This window comes from Melanostigma gelatinosum, assembly GCF_949748355.1.
Source record: "Melanostigma gelatinosum genome assembly, chromosome: 11".
NCBI classification, from domain to species: Eukaryota; Metazoa; Chordata; class Actinopteri; order Perciformes; family Zoarcidae; genus Melanostigma; species Melanostigma gelatinosum.
This window is the reverse complement of record NC_136644.1, coordinates 14,476,680-14,495,273: the sequence shown is the minus strand read 5'-3', so window position 1 is coordinate 14,495,273 and position 18,594 is coordinate 14,476,680. Positions and strand designations below refer to the sequence as shown.

The following is an 18,594-nucleotide window of genomic DNA, read 5'->3' as shown; positions in this document are numbered from 1 at the left end:
ACGAGATTGCTAGCCCTTGTAAAATGAATAGTTTTTTTCTAAGTGTATAGCCTATAGGCAAATCGATTAATTAATTAAAAACCCTCACAATAAAAACATTGTTGAGACAAATGTATTTCTGCGTTTAAGTTCCTCTTTAAGTCCAGCCCTGTGATTTAAATGGGCGTTCATGCTAATTCAGTGTTGGCGTACATGATAATGCAGTGTTGCCACCCAGTGTTAGTGAATTGCAACTGTTCTCATTAAATTGAGGCTAATGTAAAGCTTGATTTGTGGGGTTTAACGTGTGTCTAATCTGTTTAGTCTGTGCCTTCTGGTGTCACTTTTCAGTTTTGAAGAAAAAAAACGTTTAAATGTCCACAGTCAACAGCTTTTATTTTAAGCATCAGTGGTGACTGCTGTTCAGCTGCCACTATATACCAGGCAGTATAATAAAATATGTTGTGTCCTTATAGGTGTCACATAACCTGTCACATAACCCAGGTTTAGTTGATGTACAGTGAGTGGGTCAGTAAACTGCACCATAAAAGGCACATTACTCTTTCACATGTCAGTTAAATTATATTGATGGATCAGTTTCATACATTTGATTAATTTGAGTACACAGCAATGATTAAAACATCCACTCAGTTTGACTTTTACACACACTTACCAGAGACACAATTTTCTCCGAAACATTTCAGGACTATGATGAACTTCACATGCAATACATGTCATTTATTAATTCATGTGTGACTCCTGTCACACAACAGTTTGATGGAGAAGGCAAGGTCCACTGTATAAGCCAACAGTGTAATACTGGCAACCACTGTTTCCATGATGACCAGTTCTGCACTTTTGTTGGGGATTCTTTGTCCGAGGTCTCTCAGATGCAGTATCTTGATAAAAGAAATCACTGTGGCCACCATGAAGAGCAACACCCCAATCAGACTGAAGCCAGCCAATAACTTGTCAAAAGGTAGAAAACATCGCCCAGCAAAGTCTCCTAATATTACCACAAGTGTGACTAGAGACATGAGGACACAGACACCGTATGACACGCCGGAGACCCACAGCTGCCAGCTGTGTGCAAAAGTAGGGAGTCCACAGATCTCCACAACCAGGGGTATCATATGACAACCTCCCCAGACTTGGAGTATCTTGAGGAGACCAGGCATGCTGCCCATGTAGCCTCTTTGTTCTTGGGCTTGGGTGCGAAGAACGTAGGACTCTGAGGTGTAGCCAAGGAAGGTGATGCAGGAGGCCACAACAGCCGCCACCAGGCGCGGAGTTGCCCGTTGATGATCCATGACGATCCAAGGGAAAACCACAGAGGCACTAAGACACATCAGTGCCCCTAAAACTGCCGCTGTCATAGTCAGGTTCTTCCAGGATATTGGGATAAGGCTGTGAAACTGGATGATGCTGAGAATGTGGATAAGGAGTGTAAGTGTGAAGAAGAAGCACCAGGAAAACATGCAGAAAATCCTCAATGTGTGGAGGTGTTGGTGGTTGGATGAATTTTTGTTTAACTCTGAAGGTTCCAGCGAGGCCACAAGGCTGAAGGTGGTGCAACCGGATAAGACTTCCCATGTCCGCACCAAGAAAAGAGGACTTGTGAAGTCTTTGGCCTCCAATACAATCACAGGCATTCTCACAATGTTGAATCTGAGTGATCTCGTATCCAAGAGACAAGATATCCAAGAGGCGTGTCAAATGATACTTCAGTCTCAGTTCCACCAGATTGATTTTTTTTTTTTAAATGTAATTTAAAAGCTTCGTCAATCAGCTAATTGCATTCCCAAAACATCGGCCTGATGTTGACTTCTGAAGAGTAGTCCAGTACAGTCAATGGAAACAGTCACCTCCAACAAATCTTCACTTGAGCCGCAGGTATCATACAAAAAACAACCTTCTTTCTGTTCTGTTCACCAGTGCTTAATCCTTTTCACATACCAAGTCAAACTTCAAAATATTATCTCTTGGAACACTGTCTCTGTAAAAATATGCCTCGCCTACTTCCTTTTTGAGGTTGCAGCAGTACTTTCAGTCTCACTGGAGGTAGGTGCAAATGACCACAATAAAAAAAACATGCAAACAAGGTTACCTTCCTCTCACTCTTGATTCTCATGAAATGCAGTTCCCTTTTTTTTTAGATAATAAACTACGGCGTGTACAGGTTCTCCTGACTCAATTGGCATTCATTTGCCACCACTTTGACCTCACTGTTGGAGGCATGAAATATGGCCACAGGTAGCTCTCTGAATAATTGTTTGCATGATGTTTGTAGCTGCCTGTGGGGCATTTGTATTAAGTCAAGATGAGTTTATTTGTTGAGTGCTGTGGATCATTTGAGTGAAGTGTTGCTCAGAGGATCTGGTGTGTGTGTGTGGATCTGCTCTATATCCTCAGGGGAGAAGAAGCTAATATTGTGACAAGCATCTTGTCTGTCTTTTAATTTCACAACACCTGGAAATATGTTTGAGTTGCTTGGATTGAAATGAGTGTTTGGATGGCCGTGAGGGTGGCAGCAAGCTGCAAATGTTTTCGTGTATGAATGTATGCATGTATGCATGCATTAATGGGAGTGCCTTTGTCTTGAATAGGCTACATATGGGCATGCATGTGTGCAACTATGCTGTAAAAATGTTTCATATCGACCAATGTATTTGTGTATGTTTTCATGCATATGTTACTCGTGTGTGTGAGTGTATTTAATCAAGCACAAAGAGTCCTCTGATGATCCCAAGCAATCACTTTGCCTCTGTGTATCGGCACACTGTGTTATAAATAGATGGAGGATACATAAATTCCCTCGTGTCACACAGCTCAAGTTCAGAAACTTGTGTTTAGACAGAATGGAGAAGAAACTCCACAAAGACAGACGATAGCTGATGAACAGCGCTAACTACAGAATCCTGGCTGTGTGTATTTGTCTTCATTTGTCAACTGCTTTATAAAAGTTAAGATGTCACTTCATCAGTTTATGGTTCAGGCTCAGTTGTGCAGTTTATTTTAAAAAAAATCACATTTGAATATAACTAGAAAATGTGTATGCATTCCTTTGAACAGAAAGGTATTTTACTCTACCAAAAATGTTTAATAAAAAAATGTTAAACAACATTGTGGTTACAGATTCCTCATGATGGCTAGAAGGCATCTCTCTGAGCTTTCGAGCATTTAAGATTTGTTCTGTTGGTTATTATAATTCTTTAAAGAGAAACACAGAAGGTTTCTGTTATTTATCATAAGCTTGAAGATGTGATGGAACAAGCTGTTGTAAATATTGCACATTTCTAGTAGTTTCTGCATGGAACTAGTGCCCCTCTATGGTAATAAAATAGATTCCAGATTAATAGAGTAGAGATTGGAGGCTGCCTGTAGTACTGCATAAGCAGCGGCAGAGGGTGAACATCTTCATCTTATCAACAAAGATGCAGTGGGAGGAAACCCTGTCTGTACTACGCCTACCTCATGCAGAACACTATGTAGCAACCTTCCAATCCTGACAAAAATCCTCATCATAATGCAGAAGAATATGCATACTTAGTGTGTGTGTGTGTGTGTGTGTGTGTGTGTGTGTGTGTGTGTGTGTGTGTGTGTGTGTGTGTGTAAGTTATTATCAGTAAGGCAAGGCAAGGCAAGGCAAGTTTATTTGTATAGCACATTTCAACAACAAGGTAATTCACATAAGTGCAAAAGTGCTTCACATAAAGCCATTAAAAGCATCAAAACATAAGGCAAAAGAAAAGGAGATTTAAAAACAATTAAGAACATTCATTAAAACATTAAAAAACAGTGTAAGAAATAAAATGCAGTAGTAAAATGCAGAAATGCAGGAAATTGATTAATATATTCATTGAATGTGGTTCAAGTAAAGGCAGCAGCAAACAGAAAAGTCTTCAATCTTTCCTCGCTCCTCGATACTCGCTTGAAACGGAAGTTGTTTCTGCGCCGCCATATTAACGGCCGACACGCCCCCTCATTGTTCATTAGTTATGTGATTGGACGCTGCAGCCGATCGGACTGACTGACTGGAGTTTCATAGGCTAGGCTAGGCTAGGCTAGGCTAGGCTAGGCTAGGCAAGGCAAGGCAAGGCAAGGCAAACAGAAAGGTCTTCAATCTTGATTTAAATGAGCTGAGGGTCTCAGCAGACCTGCAGCTTTCTGGGACTTTGTTCCAGATATGTGGACCAGAAAAACTGAACGCTGCTTCTCCATGTTTAGTTCTGACTCCGGGAACAGAAAGTAGACCGGTCCCAGACGACCTGAGGGGTCGGGATGGTTCATAAGGTAGCAGCAGATCAGAGATGTATTTTGGCCCTAAACCATTCAGTGCTTTGTAAACCAACAGCAGGATTTTAAAGTAAATTCTTTGTTGGACAGGAAGCCAGTGCAAAGACATTAGAACTGGGGTGATGTGATCCACCCTCCTGGTCTTAGTGAGGACTCGAGCTGCAGCGTTCTGACGGATTTTTTACAGAGACCTGTAAACACACCGTTACAGTAGTCCAGTCTGCTGAAGATAAATGCGTGGACAAGTTTTTCCAAATCCTGTTGAGACATAAGTCCTCTAATCCTTGATATATTCTTCAGGTGATAGTAGGCTGATTTTGTAATTGTCTTGATATGGCTGTTCAGGTTGAGGTCTGAATCCATAACTACACATAGATTTCTGGCTTGGTTTGTGGGTTTTAACATCAGTGATTGAAGATGAGCGGTGATTTTCAATTGTTCGTCCTTGGTACCAAAAACAATTACTTCTGTTTTATCTTTGTTTAATTGAAGAAAATTCTGGCACATCCAGTTGTTGATTTGTTCAATGCAGTTACCCAGCCCTTGTATGGGATTATAGTCCCCTGGTGACATAGTTATGTCGATTTGTGTGTCATCTGCATAATTATGATAACACACTTTGTTGTTTTCCATAATCTGAGCTAGTGGAAGCATGTAGATGTTGAACAGAAGAGGCCCCAGTATTGAACCTTGGGGAACACCACATGTCATTTTAGTCAGCTCTGATGTGTAATCAGCTACAGACACAAAGTATTCTCTGTCCTTCAAGTTGGATGCAAACCAGTTAAGTGCTGTGCCAGAGAGTCCCACCCAGATTTTTAGTCTTTCTAGGAGTATGGCATGGTCGACCGTGTCGAATGCAGCACTGAGATCCAGTAACACTAAGACTGAACTTCTGCCATTGTCTATGTTTAAGTGGATGTCGTTGAAAACCTTAACAAGAGCAGTTTCAGTCCTGTGGTGCTGTCGAAAGCCTGACTGGAAAACATCAAAGCAGTTATTTATGGCCAAGAAGTTGGTCAGCTGTTGGAAAACCGCTTTTTCAATTATTTTACTTAAAAATGGGAGGTTTGATATTGGCCTATAATTTTTCATTGTTGCGGAGTCTAAACTAGCCTTCTTTAGGAGTGGTTTAATGACTGCAGTTTGTAGGGCTTGTGGGAAGACACCTGAGAGAAGGGATGTGTTTACAATTTGTAAAAGAGCAGTGGTCATGCAGTTTGAAATATTTTTGAAAAAGTGTGTTGATAGAATATCCAAGCAGCAGGAGGATGACTTCAGATGTTGTATAATGTCTTCTAAACTTCTACGGTCGATTGAATGAAATTGTGTCATGATATTTGAATGGATGTTATTCAGAGATCGGGACAACACATATCCTGTGGTTGGTGTGGAGGCACTGACTGCTTGTCTAATTTTCTGAATTTTGTCAGTAAAAAAGGAGGCAAATTGATTGCATGCCCAAGTGGATTGGAGCTCAGCAGCTACCGACACTGGAGGGTTTGTTAGCCTGTCGACGGTAGCAAATAAGGCGTGTGTATTGTTCTTGTTTTTGGTTATGATGTCAGAGAAGAATGACTGCCTTGCATTTCTAAGTTCCAAATTATAATTGCGAAGTCTCTCTTTATAGATGTCACAGTGAACCTGGAGATTAGTTTTTCGCCACCTGCGCTCAGCTTTCCGACACTCTCGTTTCTCTATTTTGACCAGCGTAGCATTTCTCCAAGGAGATCTTTGCTTACCCGAGACAACCTTCACTTTAGTGGGTGCAATGGCATCAATAATATTTTTAACTTTAAAATTGAAGCCATCTACAAGCTCATTGACTGAGAGGCAAGAGAGGGCTGGTGTGGAGGAGAACTTTTGAATAAATAGTTCACTGGTGTTTTCAGAGATGTAATGCTGCGTTCACACCGGTCGCGTTGATTTTTTGACGCGCGTCGAGATTACATACAAAGTCTATGCACAGACGCGATGAGACTGGCGCGCTGCGATTTTGCGATGGCGCGGCGCGTTGGACGCGTTATTGCAGTGCGGTGGACGCGGTGGACGCGTTGGATGCCACAAAATCGCCAACGCCCGAGTTGAAATTTTTCAACTTCAGCGACATAATCGCGTGACGCTGTGGCGCGATAGCCTATCAGCGTTGAGTTGCTCCCCCTGTCATCACTGGCTTCCTGCCGTTGTTGAATCAGGAAATAAATCCTGTAGCCGTCTGTGTTCACCCAGAGCGCTACGATACCTCATATCAATAGAGACCGGACCAAACTATGTGTATACATGTGTGTGTGTAAACCATACGGTACAAACAATGAATAGACGCTGCCGTATTTACGTCTACGTGACGTTATTGAGTGCTGGTGGAGCTGCTACGATGTTAGCATAGCCTAGCACCGATCCATCAGAGCTCCATTGAGAAGACAAGTAGCCTACAAATCGGGATCATTACGTAGTTATTTCGGAGTCCCTTTTTGTCGGAGAAGACAAGTACAAATCGGCATCATTACGGAGTTATTTCTGAGTCCCTTTTTGTCGGTTTATTGCCGTTGAATCACAGCCGAATCAGTTTATTTAGGGTTCCTACAGCTGTAGTAAACAGCGACCGGTGGCTTGCTAGACAGTGAATACAGCTCGATACAATCCACGGAGCTCCTCTGAACAATATTATGAACCAGACATGACGGCGTTTGGCATTCCGATGTTTGAGGGACTTCCACAACACGTACAAAGCAGCAATTGTCCTTATTTCTTTCACGGTTGACAGCGGAAATAAATGGCGGCCAGGTGAACGGCTTCCAGGACGATAAACCACGCCCCCTCTCCGGCGCTACGAGATTTTGCGGTGTTTGGTGTGAACACGACCGGCGGCGCGTTGGACGCGATTGTGCAGTGCGTTGGACGCTTTTTTGCAGTGCGTCAAAAAATCAACGCGACCGGTGTGAACGCAGCATAACGCTTTGTCACAACCTTGGTTTGGACATTTGTGTGCAAGGAGATTGCACTCTCAAAGAAAACACAGAAATGATCAGAGAGTGCAACATCAGTCACAGCAACCTTGGAAATGTTTACATCTTTGGTGATGATTAGGTCCAGAGTGTACCCCCTGTTGTGGGTGGGTCGTGTCACATGCTGAGTCAGATCATAGTTATCAAGGACACCACATAGTTCTATAGACTCTCTGTCCTGGGGATTATCAACATGGATATTAAAATCACCAACAATAACAACACAGTCAAAATCAATACAGATTACAGACGGCAGTTCAGTAAACTCATCAAAGAAGGTTGCACAGTATTTAGGCGGTCTATAAATGTTTAGGAATAAAGCTTGAGTGGAATTCAGAGCCACATATTCAAAAGAACCAAAATGACCAAAGGACATCTGCTTGCATTGAAGAGAATCATTAAATAAAACAGCAACTCCACCTCCTTTCTTATGCGCTCTTGTTTCACTCATGAAACTGAAGTTGTGAGGTGTTGATTCAATAAGAACAGCTGCACTGTTATCTTGATTTAACCAAGTTTCAGTTAAAAACAAAATGTCCAGTTTGTGCCTAACAATAAAATCATTGATACAGTAGTGGAAAGTCACTAAGTACATTAACTCAAGTACTGTACCTAAGTATTATCCTCAGGTACTTCATCTTTTCTTGAGTATTTCCATTGTATACTTACAATGGAAATTGTCCTCTACTCCACTACAGTTCAGAGGGGAATATGATAATCTTTACTTTGCTATATTTATTTGATAAGTATACGTTTCAGATACAGATTATTAATTCAATATGTAATCAAATAATTCATTCTGATGTGTGATAGGTTAAGATAAAGCTGTATTGATTACCAGGGAGAAATTCACAAGCCACCCAGCAGTATATAAAGAAATTAAATTTAGCTCCACCTTTGTCAGCTGTAACATTAAGTAAATTAACACATTAATGCATTACTTATTATAATACAAAAATATAATATATATTACACTTTTGTGCTTTTACTTAAGTAACATTTTGAATGCAGGACTTTTACCTGTAACTTGCAGTATTTCTACACTGTGGTATTGCTACTTTTCCTATTATCTAAATTATCTGATGATTATTATAAATTATCTGAGTACTTCTTCCACCACTGGTAATAGATATGATTGCTGACTGTTGACAATCACATCCTTTTAAATGAACGAAAAGGGTTTTAAAAGAGCTACAATGTGTGCTTATGGGGTTTTTAATCACCACATTTACTTACTGTACTTTAAATACTTAGTTGTTCTCTGCATCATAATGTGTTCGAATTTGTATCTAAAATGTCATACTACTACAAATAGTAATACAAATTAGAAATGATTCAGTTATATAACACCCTCCAAAAACAAGCCAGCAGATGCACAGAGACAAAAAACACAAACAATTCAGATTAAAATCAGAAGAAATGTAATCTAAAAAAACAACAATTTGCAGTAATTTTATTTTTCAAGGCTGCTGTTATTTAGTTTTTAAACCTGTCATTACTGAGATGTTCAAAGTCTAATAATAGATTGCAATATAATCCTTTTGTGTGTTGAGTGCTACTTAACCTCCTAAGAAATCCAATTGAGAAGTATAGGCTTCCTCATCATATCAGTAAAATACTGCAACCACACGAGTACTCGAGTATAAAGTGTGAAACACGTCAGATGGGCAAAAAACCGTATGACATTTTTGTTCATGTTGTACAGTTTGGCTGCTGTGATTGAGTTCTGTACATTTATTAAAAGGAGGAATTGTCTTTTAAGTAAGGCTATAGCGATTTGATTAATCCTACAAAAAGCAGTCGAAAAACTTTTTAAAGCAAGAATTTGTCATCATTTCACACATCAGCCAATATGTCCTTTCAGAGATTGCTTTGTTGTGTTTTAAGGTGGGATGCATCTGCAAACTTGCAGCACTGACAGAGAGCATAGTGTTGTTGTGTTACACAGGAAGTGTTGTATGCATCTCTCGAGATGACTGTCACTGTTTTAAAGTTACAACTTAGATTTTCACTCTAAATGCTAAATGCAATACTTAGTGACATTTATTCAACCACCATGTAGTGAACTGCTCTTGGAATTTTAAATGTTCAAAGGTTCTCTTTAAAATACTCAGAGCATTAATATAGCAGCAAACAACTATTTGCTATGTAAAGATAAAGTGGAGTAATGGCTACCTGAGCAGAGAATCAAGTCACTCTCCCTCTGTGTGTGTTGTAATCTGAGCATAGCATCCACCCTCCTGTTAGCTCTGTCAGCACTCTTGCCGTTGGTTGCACCTTTAGCCCAATAAATATGCACTGAATTTCGAATGTAGCACCTTTAATTGTTTTACACTGAATCAGTGGATATGATGAACAGAAACGGACTGCTCAAAGGAAAACATATTCACCACATAATCATCACTGGTGGAGCACTTTTTTTTTAGATGTCACATATTGACTAATCAAGATGTTGAAGGTCCAATGTCCAACAGCAAATATGTTAAAGTATACATAGTTTGTAGTTAAAGAGTTGAACCTCCAAAGATGGTATGGTTCTTTACAGTAACTTGATGACTGACTTATCTAAATACAGAGACGGCCTATCAAATATGGTTCCACTTTTATTCTTATTTCAAGCTCCATATACGACAATGCTACTTTTACCGCAGCTTCTACATTTGAGGAATTGAGCTCGATCACTGGAGACAGAGTGAGAAATGTGTCAGATAAACAAAACTGAACCAACACCAAATGTGTGACATTGTGGTTTGCATTGTATGGGAACAGGACACGCACTTGTGCTGCGATGGTGAACCATTCAAACAGTAAAAAGAAATAGTTGTATGCATCTAACACATTTAGCATCTTTTAATGTTTTTTGTGATCACAGTTCATGATTGCACGTATAATGTCACTGCTTTTTTTTTTGTTTCTTTAAACATTTTATAAATTTGTCAGTTGCTATTGCACTGAACAAAATCCACAACAAAACATCACATCATTAATGACAAAAATAAAAATTAAATTCTCATTACAACCTTTGATCCGTTCTTTTCAGGCCAGTTGAGAACACTACTCATCTTTTCTCTTGTATGCAGTCCATTTTCTCCAGCGTTGATCATGGGTCCCTGCTTTAATCCTTTGATAGTGAGTCAGTTTTTCCATGGAATATATTTCCTCTACAATGTCCAGCCACTGTCCTGGTTTTGGAGGGTCACATTTCAACCAGCTCCTTGTGATTGCCTTTTTACATGCGAGTGTCAGGACTTTAAAGAGGTAGATGGCCTTCTTTTGAATTATCGCCGGGTATCAATCCCAGGTACACAATCTACACTATCTCCAGCATTGCTGCTCTTTACCCAATTGTTTATGTTTTATGTGGGGTGTAATAAAAAAGCGGATTAAGTTCTTCCAACTAAATTCCCTCCATCTTCTAGAGGTAGTGGAAGTTTGTTGTGTTCTACACATGGAATGCCAATCACTCTTCGACAGTTTAATGTTCAATTCCAGTTCCGATTTCAGTTTTACATATAGTGTGTTTCTTCCGTTTTGTTTTTGTAAACTCCTGTACAGTTTGGAAACAATCGTTGAGGGGGTTTGTTTGTATGCACCTATCAGCACTTCAATCACTTCATTCCCTTCTGCTGAAATTTCTTTTTTAATTTCTGTATCATAGAAATGTCTTAGCTGTAAATATCTGAACAGGTCCCCATTTTCTAATTTAAATTTTCCTTCGAGTTTTCCAAAAGTTTTAAAAGTCTTTCCCTCTATGAGTGTACATACAGCTGTTATTCCTTTTTTCTCTCCACCGTACAAATGTATTATCTATCTCTCCAGGTCTAAACCTGGGGGTTTGAGAAGGCCAAATCAGAAGTTTACTGTCTCCTTCCAGTTTGTAATTTTTGACTATCTCGTTCCAAATTTTCAGTGGTTCTTCTAAGATGGAATTTTCTCCCTTTTGGTCAGTATATTCTTTTCCACCGAGCCAGGCCTGAGGTTGAGATTGACCCAGATTTAGCTTAATGTGTTTCCATCTAGTTTGATACTCCGGGGAGCACCAATAGACAATGTATCTCAATTGAGCCGCATAGTAGTATTCTCTAAGATTTGACAGTGCTCGGCTTCCGTTTCCCTTGTGTCAAGAAGAGTTGACCCCTAAGAGCTGCCTCGGTAACATGTGAGCACATTCAAGGGAGAGTCAGGATATAAGAGCACAAAGCATATACTCAGAATAAAGTGTAATCAAAAGATAAAGTGTATGAATTATATAACGAAATGTTTAATCAATATGTAACGAATGTTTAAATGCATAGAGTGATTTAACAAATGTAATGAGTGTTTAACAAATGTTCTGTGTAACCAGGAGCTGAGATAGAAATGAATAGTCAGAATGACTTGCGGTAAAAGTACTAGTCAGAATGACTTTGCAGAAATCAGAGGCAGATGTTATGGGTGGAGTTAGGAGGAGACTGTTGCAAGAGATGAGTCATAGAGGCAGGAAGCTTGGACTTGTCCGGACTTGTTCAAGAACCCAACGCCCTCTCCAGAGGGAGGGGGGATGAGATCATGTATTGAACAAGGGGGGCTGATTAAGCCCGAATGAGAAATAAAAGGAGACGGTTGCAGGCAGCACACCGGGATTTCAACACGAGTGCTGTCCAAATGCACCAGAGAAGATACGGACGATTGCAACGGATGTATTGGCACCTTTGAAAATCCAGCTCCAACCGAGCCGTCTCGGCAACTAAAACTAATGAGTATAATCAGAGAAGAAAATTAACGTAACGAATCAAGTGTAGTGACATTTTATGTGAGCTGTAGCTTTAACCCTTGCAAACTAACCAAATATAACCTGCAATAAATATCTAATCTGCATTTAAAGTAAATTTCTCAAGTGCATTCATTTGCTCAAGTAGTAAAAAATTCCTCGTGGTAGTAAAAAGTTAAAGCCATTGTATGTCTAACAACTGAGTTCTGAAAGGTTATCCTAGAGACCGAATCCACTGAACAACCCCTTACGGTTTTAGAAAGAATTAATCCTAGCCGTTAAAACCTAACCTGGCATTTACCAAGAGCACGGATCCATAAGAGGGAAGCTGCCATAACCGACGCGACTGGTGGGAGCGCCCGGGGCCAGGACTGGTCTCTCGGCCGAGCGCGCTCCGACCGGAGGAAGCAGGGTAGACGTTGGGAGTAACGGCAGTTAGCGGAGCCAGGCGAGTTCCCTCGCCAGAACACCAGCTCGACAATCTTTTAATAGAGAGCTGAGTCAGTAAGTAGCCCCGTATCGGGCCAGAAGTACCCCAGGATCTAACACATGTCAATTTGGAATGTCTTAAATTTGACCCTTGGCCTTGCCCCTGCCCAGATCAACCGGGATATCTGTTTGTCCCATGCTGTAAACTGAGATTCTGTGATTCTGACTGGTAGTGATAAGAAGAGGTACAGCAACCTTGGCAGTATTCATTTTCACCACCTCAATTCTTGAACTAAAATCATACTAGTGTTGACCATTTTGTTATATCTTTCTATATCCTATCATTTATTATATTGTAGTTTGTTTCATATATTTTCTTCAATTCCTGAGTGATTAGCACTCCCAGGTATTTTATTGATTTTGCTTCCCACTTCAATTTATATTTCTGCCTGATTGCCTTACTTGGTATGTAGTTAAGAGAGAGTACCTGTGTTTTTGTGATGTTCAATTTATAGCCCGACTCAGCCATAATTGTCATAAGTTTGGGAATTGTTGAGTTGGGATTCTGGAGATAAGTAATAATATCATCTGCAAAAAGTCCTATTATATGTTCCTCCTTTGCTATATTGATCCCTTTCAGCTCTTTGCTTTGTCTGATAGCTTGAGCCAGAAACTCTATGAATATTGAAAAAAGGGGAGGGGCTAAGGCAGCAGCCCTGGCGAGTGCCTCTAAACAGCTTAAAACTACCTGTCAGATGGCCATTGATCTTTATTCCAGTGGTCTCTATATAAAGATTGTATGCACCTAATGAATTGGTCATTAAAACCCAGCCTCTCTAGCACTCTGTACAGAAAAGACCAGCTGACTCTATCAAATGCCTTTGATACTTGATCGATACTGACCAGAGCTGCACTTAGATGTTGTTTATTAGCCTGTTCTATAAGGTATAGGGTTCGTCTGATGTTATCCTATGCTTGTCGACCTTTTATAAACCCTGTCTGATCTTCATTTATTAAATCAGGGAAAAATTGTTTGAGTCTTTTTGAGATTATAGATGTAAACAGTTTATAATCTACATTCAATTTAGAAATTGGACGATAGGATTCACAACATTCTTTATTTTTACCTTTTTTGGGATATCACAGCTTTGCTGAGTGTCCAATTTAAGGAATCTAGCAATACAGGGGTGAGGTCTTCTTTAAAGATTTTGTACCATTCATTCGGAAAACCGTCACTCCCTGGGCATTTATTTGTTTTCAATTTACTAATCGCTATGTCCAATTCTTTTTTGTGATGGGGCAGTTAGTTCGTCGTTTTGTATTTTTCCTACTGAAGGAAGATCTGAAGTATTCTTTGTTATCTTCATTGACAATCTTTGGCTGGGAGTATAAGGTTTCGTAGTAATCTTTGAAGATTTTATGAATTTCATCTGGTTCGTAGGCTATTGTTTTAGTTAAAGGGTCTCTGATCTTGTGTATTGAACTTTTAATTTGTTGTGACCTGAGGCTTCTTGCCAAAATTAAAAGAAAAGTAAAAGTAAAAAGAAAGAATTGTGTACAGCTAACACATTTAGCATCTAATGTTTTTGTAATCCCAGTTCATGATTGCACATATAATGTAATAGATTTAGAGATGGTTTTGTAGTGTTTTAAATAGGATTCATCTTCAAGCTTGCAGCCCCAGAGATCACGGTGTTGTTGTGTGAAGTTTGTATGCATGTCTGGAGATGTCACTGTTCTTTATTCATCACAAGTATTTCTACTGCATGTTCAAGTGCTTAATCGCTACCATCCAACAGGATTTTTGTCCAATCACTGGGTATTTATTGTGCCAATAGAACTCATTCACTCCCCATAGATTTCATGTTTTGTGATTTTGCAGTGAATCAGTGGACAAAATCAGAAAAAGACTAAATTAAAACAAATATAATACACAGCTTTCGTATAATGACACATAAATGGTGCAGCCAATTGTTTTTGGAAGTTACAAAATAATTTGAATGTAGTGTGTGATCAAGGTTAAAAGACAACAGCTGGTTTGTCAACTTCCTACTTTACTGGCAAAATCACACACATAACTCAACACACATGAGAGCGAAGAGTGTTCAGAATCAGAATCAGAATCGTTCATTGCCATGTATGTTACACATACAAGACATTTGACTTGGTGAATGGTGCATAACAATATGCACAGTGCAATAATCAAGACATCATTTGAAAAAAGAAAAATATTAAAATGTACAATAAAACAGATAACAGTACTTGTCAACTTGTCAAGTTAAATGTGTCTCTTTATCACAGCAGTCTGGTACAAAGCCTGCATCACTACCAATGTCTCATCAATCTGCTTGGTGAACATGACACCAAAGTACTTAAACTCCTGCATCTGACTCACTCCAACCCAAAAGGGAGACATTCACAGTACAAAACACAGTAGGCCTCAGACTTGGAGGTGCTGACTCTTATCCCGGACTCTTGGGGTATCCCGGACTCACTATCGGGAGAAGGGTGGGCCACAGCTCCGGGAGACTAACCTTCAGTTTCGGGTTAGCAGTCGAGATTAGAATGCAGGCAGCACAAAACCCCAGCTGGTGTAGCTCTGGGTCTAACCTGTGTAATGGCAGCTACAGAAAGTTTGCTAATCCAGCAGGTATTGGAGCAGTCCCCTGGAATCACCTCCCTCGCGTGCGGTTTACGATAGCTGAATTTGAGTAGCTGCAGCTCCGCTAACTGAAAGTCCGTATCCCGGAGCTAATGCATATTTTCCTCCTGGCGATCTGGTCTCCTGGTGGCAGGAAGGACAAAACTAAAATATGAATCTTTTTCTTGTTTCTGCCACATTGGTTTTAATCGAACAGACACACTATCAAAACAAACATGGACCACACAGCCCCTAATTGGACTCACAGTAAACACAAAGATGGTTAACGTAAACTAAAGGCTGATGCCTCACATGAGATTATATGGTAGCAATGTTACTCTGACCAGGTGTCAGTGTTTCTGAAAATTTGTTGAATTTTGCACGTTCTTACTAGCAGTTGGGTTTTTACATTTTTTTAAATTTCTTTATAACAGACTGTAATTGCTACTTGCAGAAACTGAGAGCTACTTCAAGGGTACCGAGTAGTACGAAGGGCTACTTGTTTGATACAAACTTCCTGAATAACAAAGATGCACAGATCACCTTTTAATAATAATAATAATAATAATATGTGTGAAGACACTGTCTGATCACATGTCAATGTTAATTATTCCTCACAATAATTATTAACAACGATTTCGACAACGATGATGGTAGGAAACACAGATATATTTAAACATTTATTTCTGTTCTGTTTCAACATTTGAAAGTCAGAGGTAATGTAATGTATCAAAAACAGAACTAACAACACTGCCAACCACCTACAGTGCAAACAAACAATGACAAACCACATTCACATGCAGATAGCGAAAAAAAATTATACGTGTGAATCACATGCAAAGGCAATCAAGACTCCACCTCTACATCAATACTATAACATGGATCAGATATTGTAAGTTACTGAACAGAGCTTGCTGTCAACAGTCTAGGTGAGACCTCAGAGTTTTGAGTTGAGTTATCTGGCACATTAAAATTAACAATAATTAACTAAGTCTGTGTCCATGCCCTTTACCTTCTGTCACTTTTTATTGATTCCATACAGATGGCAAGGCTGTGGCATCTCATGCTCCTGAGCTGGGCATGGAGTCCTCTGTGTCTGTCAGCCAGTGTGGGCTTCATGGGTTCACCACAAGAGTGTGAAAAGGCTCACTTTGTCCCAGGTTACAACCTGGGTGGAGAAGGCTTCGACATCGTCACAATGCAGCGGAAAGGTGCCTATGTCATCGACATGGAAACATGGAAGCTCGGCAACAACACTTGCAGGATGTTCAGAAACAACTACATGAACAGAGTTAGTCAGAAGGTCCCAGCTGCTGTGGTGGACTGGGGAATTCTCCCAAAGTGCAGTTTAAAGGTCTCCAGTATAGTCTACAATTCTGTTGAAACTCTTGTCAATGACTCCACCTCAGCTGTGTCCAACAATTGGAAAATTGGCCTCGAAATCCCTGCAGACCCGTCTGTTACTCTTAGTGTTGGCTTTGGAGGTTCCCACTCCAAAGAATCTCAATTTGCCATGAGAAAGTCCAAACAAGACTGCTACAACTTCTTTCGCCATTCTGTCGACTGCAGCTTCTATCGGTGAGAATGTGGACAGATATTTGTCTTCTTGGCATTAATTCTGCTTTTATTTGGTCAGTTCACTGAGAAATACTTTGTTTCACAGTGTCCTGGATAGACAGCAATTTCGCAAACAACATTAAGAGTGAATAAAATGGGATTGTGATAGACTGTAACTGATTAATATACTTCCTGTGCTTCACAGCTACAGATTGGCAACAAATCCTCCACTGAGTCCTGACTTTCAATCAGCCGTGACCTCCCTTCCAGCCTATTCATATAAAACGTTGTCATTATATCGCAGACTGATCGAAACATATGGTACACATTACATAACGCAAGTGTCTCTAGGTGGGCAAATAAAAGCAATCACTTCTGTCAAGATCTGTGAGGCCACCATGAGTGGACTGTCGGCAACAGAAGTCAATGATGTTTGTCAGTCGAGGCTTCTGCTAACTTTGCAAGCACTGCGAGCATTAGGGCAGAGTACGAACGCTGTCAGGCAGAGAAGGAGAAGTTAGCCTCCGGCCAAAGTTTCAGCAGCAAGTTTAATGAGCGCAGCACAGACGTCATCGGTGGAAACATTGATGGCACTGACATCCTCTTTCAAAGCCAATCAAACCACTATGTCTATAACAACTGGCTTAACTCACTGAAGCCCTCACCTGACATCATAAACCCCCTGCACACCATACTGCCAAGCAATCATCGTGCCAGAGACGGACTGAAGCATGAGGTGGAGAAGTACATCAGCCAAAACGCAGTGTTGAAACAATGTTCAGAATCCTGTCAGGTTGGTCACAGATCCAGCACAAGGGATCTTGGATGTGCTTGTGTTTGCAACAGTAATCAGAATATCAAGTCAAACTGCTGTCCTGCTGGGAAAGGTCTTGCAACATTAAAGGTTTTCCGGCTCTATGCAGAAGGGTTGTATGGTGGTAGGTGGACTAAGACAGATGGTTCAGTGGAGGTGAGCTATGGCGATCAGAAGAAACAAACTATCGTCATTAATAACGATGACAATCCTAGATGGCCGGAGACTTTGGACTTTGGACACATCGTCATTAACGAAAAAAACAAACTCAAGTTCACTGTTTATGATGCGGACCTTTACTGGAATAGTGATCTGTTAGGCGAGTGCTCATTTTTTCCACATAGCGGGACAGTGAGCAACTCTTGCATGATGAATCATGGCACCCTCTTATTCTCATATACAATCGAGTGTGAGCCAAGTCTCGGCGGTGACCAATGTCAAGAATACATACCATCCCCCATGAGTCCCTCTCTGGCCAAGGTCTTCCACACCAGAAACGGGGTCCTTCTTGGGATGGGGGAGGGGTATGCTAAACCGGCCAGTCAGGTTGAGGTCAGCGGTTGACATTAAGAGTGACGAGAGTACCACTATTTGATGATCATGAATATAGTTAAGAGCATATTTCACTCTGTTACTCTTTGTTTGTTTGATTTGTGTTTGCAAAACACAAAGTGTAATCCAAAAATGTCTGTGAAAAATTGTGTTTTATAATCCACCTTTCCTGTTACTTACAAATTCTGCCAATAAAGCATCCGCAAAGACAACACCAGTGTCCGTCTGATTTTATGTCTTAAAAAGTATGTTGATCTTGTGGTTTACATGTAATATTGAAATGCATACTCATAAATGCAGAAGATAGAGACCTTTTAAACTTTTCAGGCCAGAGTGCTCAAGCTTATCAAATATATAAACCATTAAAGTAATTTAGTTGAATAATAACTTTTACACCATGTACCTCCAAATGAGGGGTCTTGAGTTGGATTTTGAGATTCGATTTTTCTTCTTCAGAAACATTTGTCACTATTTACCGACTACAATTTAATCTGAGAGTCTTTCCTGTTGAAGGCTGAGAGAATGTAAAACAAATATAAGTGTAAATTGCTCACTTAAACTTTACCCATAC

At 40.2% G+C, this 18,594-nt stretch overlaps 1 protein-coding gene and 1 pseudogene across 2 annotated transcripts; one reads left to right on the top strand and one right to left on the bottom strand.

Annotated features, from left to right (window-relative positions):
- Positions 1 to 725: 725 nt before the first annotated feature.
- LOC306785147 (myeloid-associated differentiation marker homolog) lies at positions 726 to 1,631 on the bottom strand (the record flags this gene model as incomplete). The annotated part of the gene is made up of 1 exon (XM_079279377.1): positions 726 to 1,631. The coding sequence occupies one exon, from the start codon at positions 1,629 to 1,631 to the stop codon at positions 726 to 728; it is 906 nt and encodes a 301-aa protein (XP_079135503.1).
- A 14,511-nt stretch (positions 1,632 to 16,142) lies between these two features.
- Positions 16,143 to 18,035, top strand: LOC306784602 (perforin-1-like; annotated as a pseudogene). The gene is made up of 2 exons: positions 16,143 to 16,678; positions 16,863 to 18,035. The product of its transcript is annotated as a perforin-1-like (transcript).
- The last annotated feature ends 559 nt before the right edge of the window (positions 18,036 to 18,594 follow it).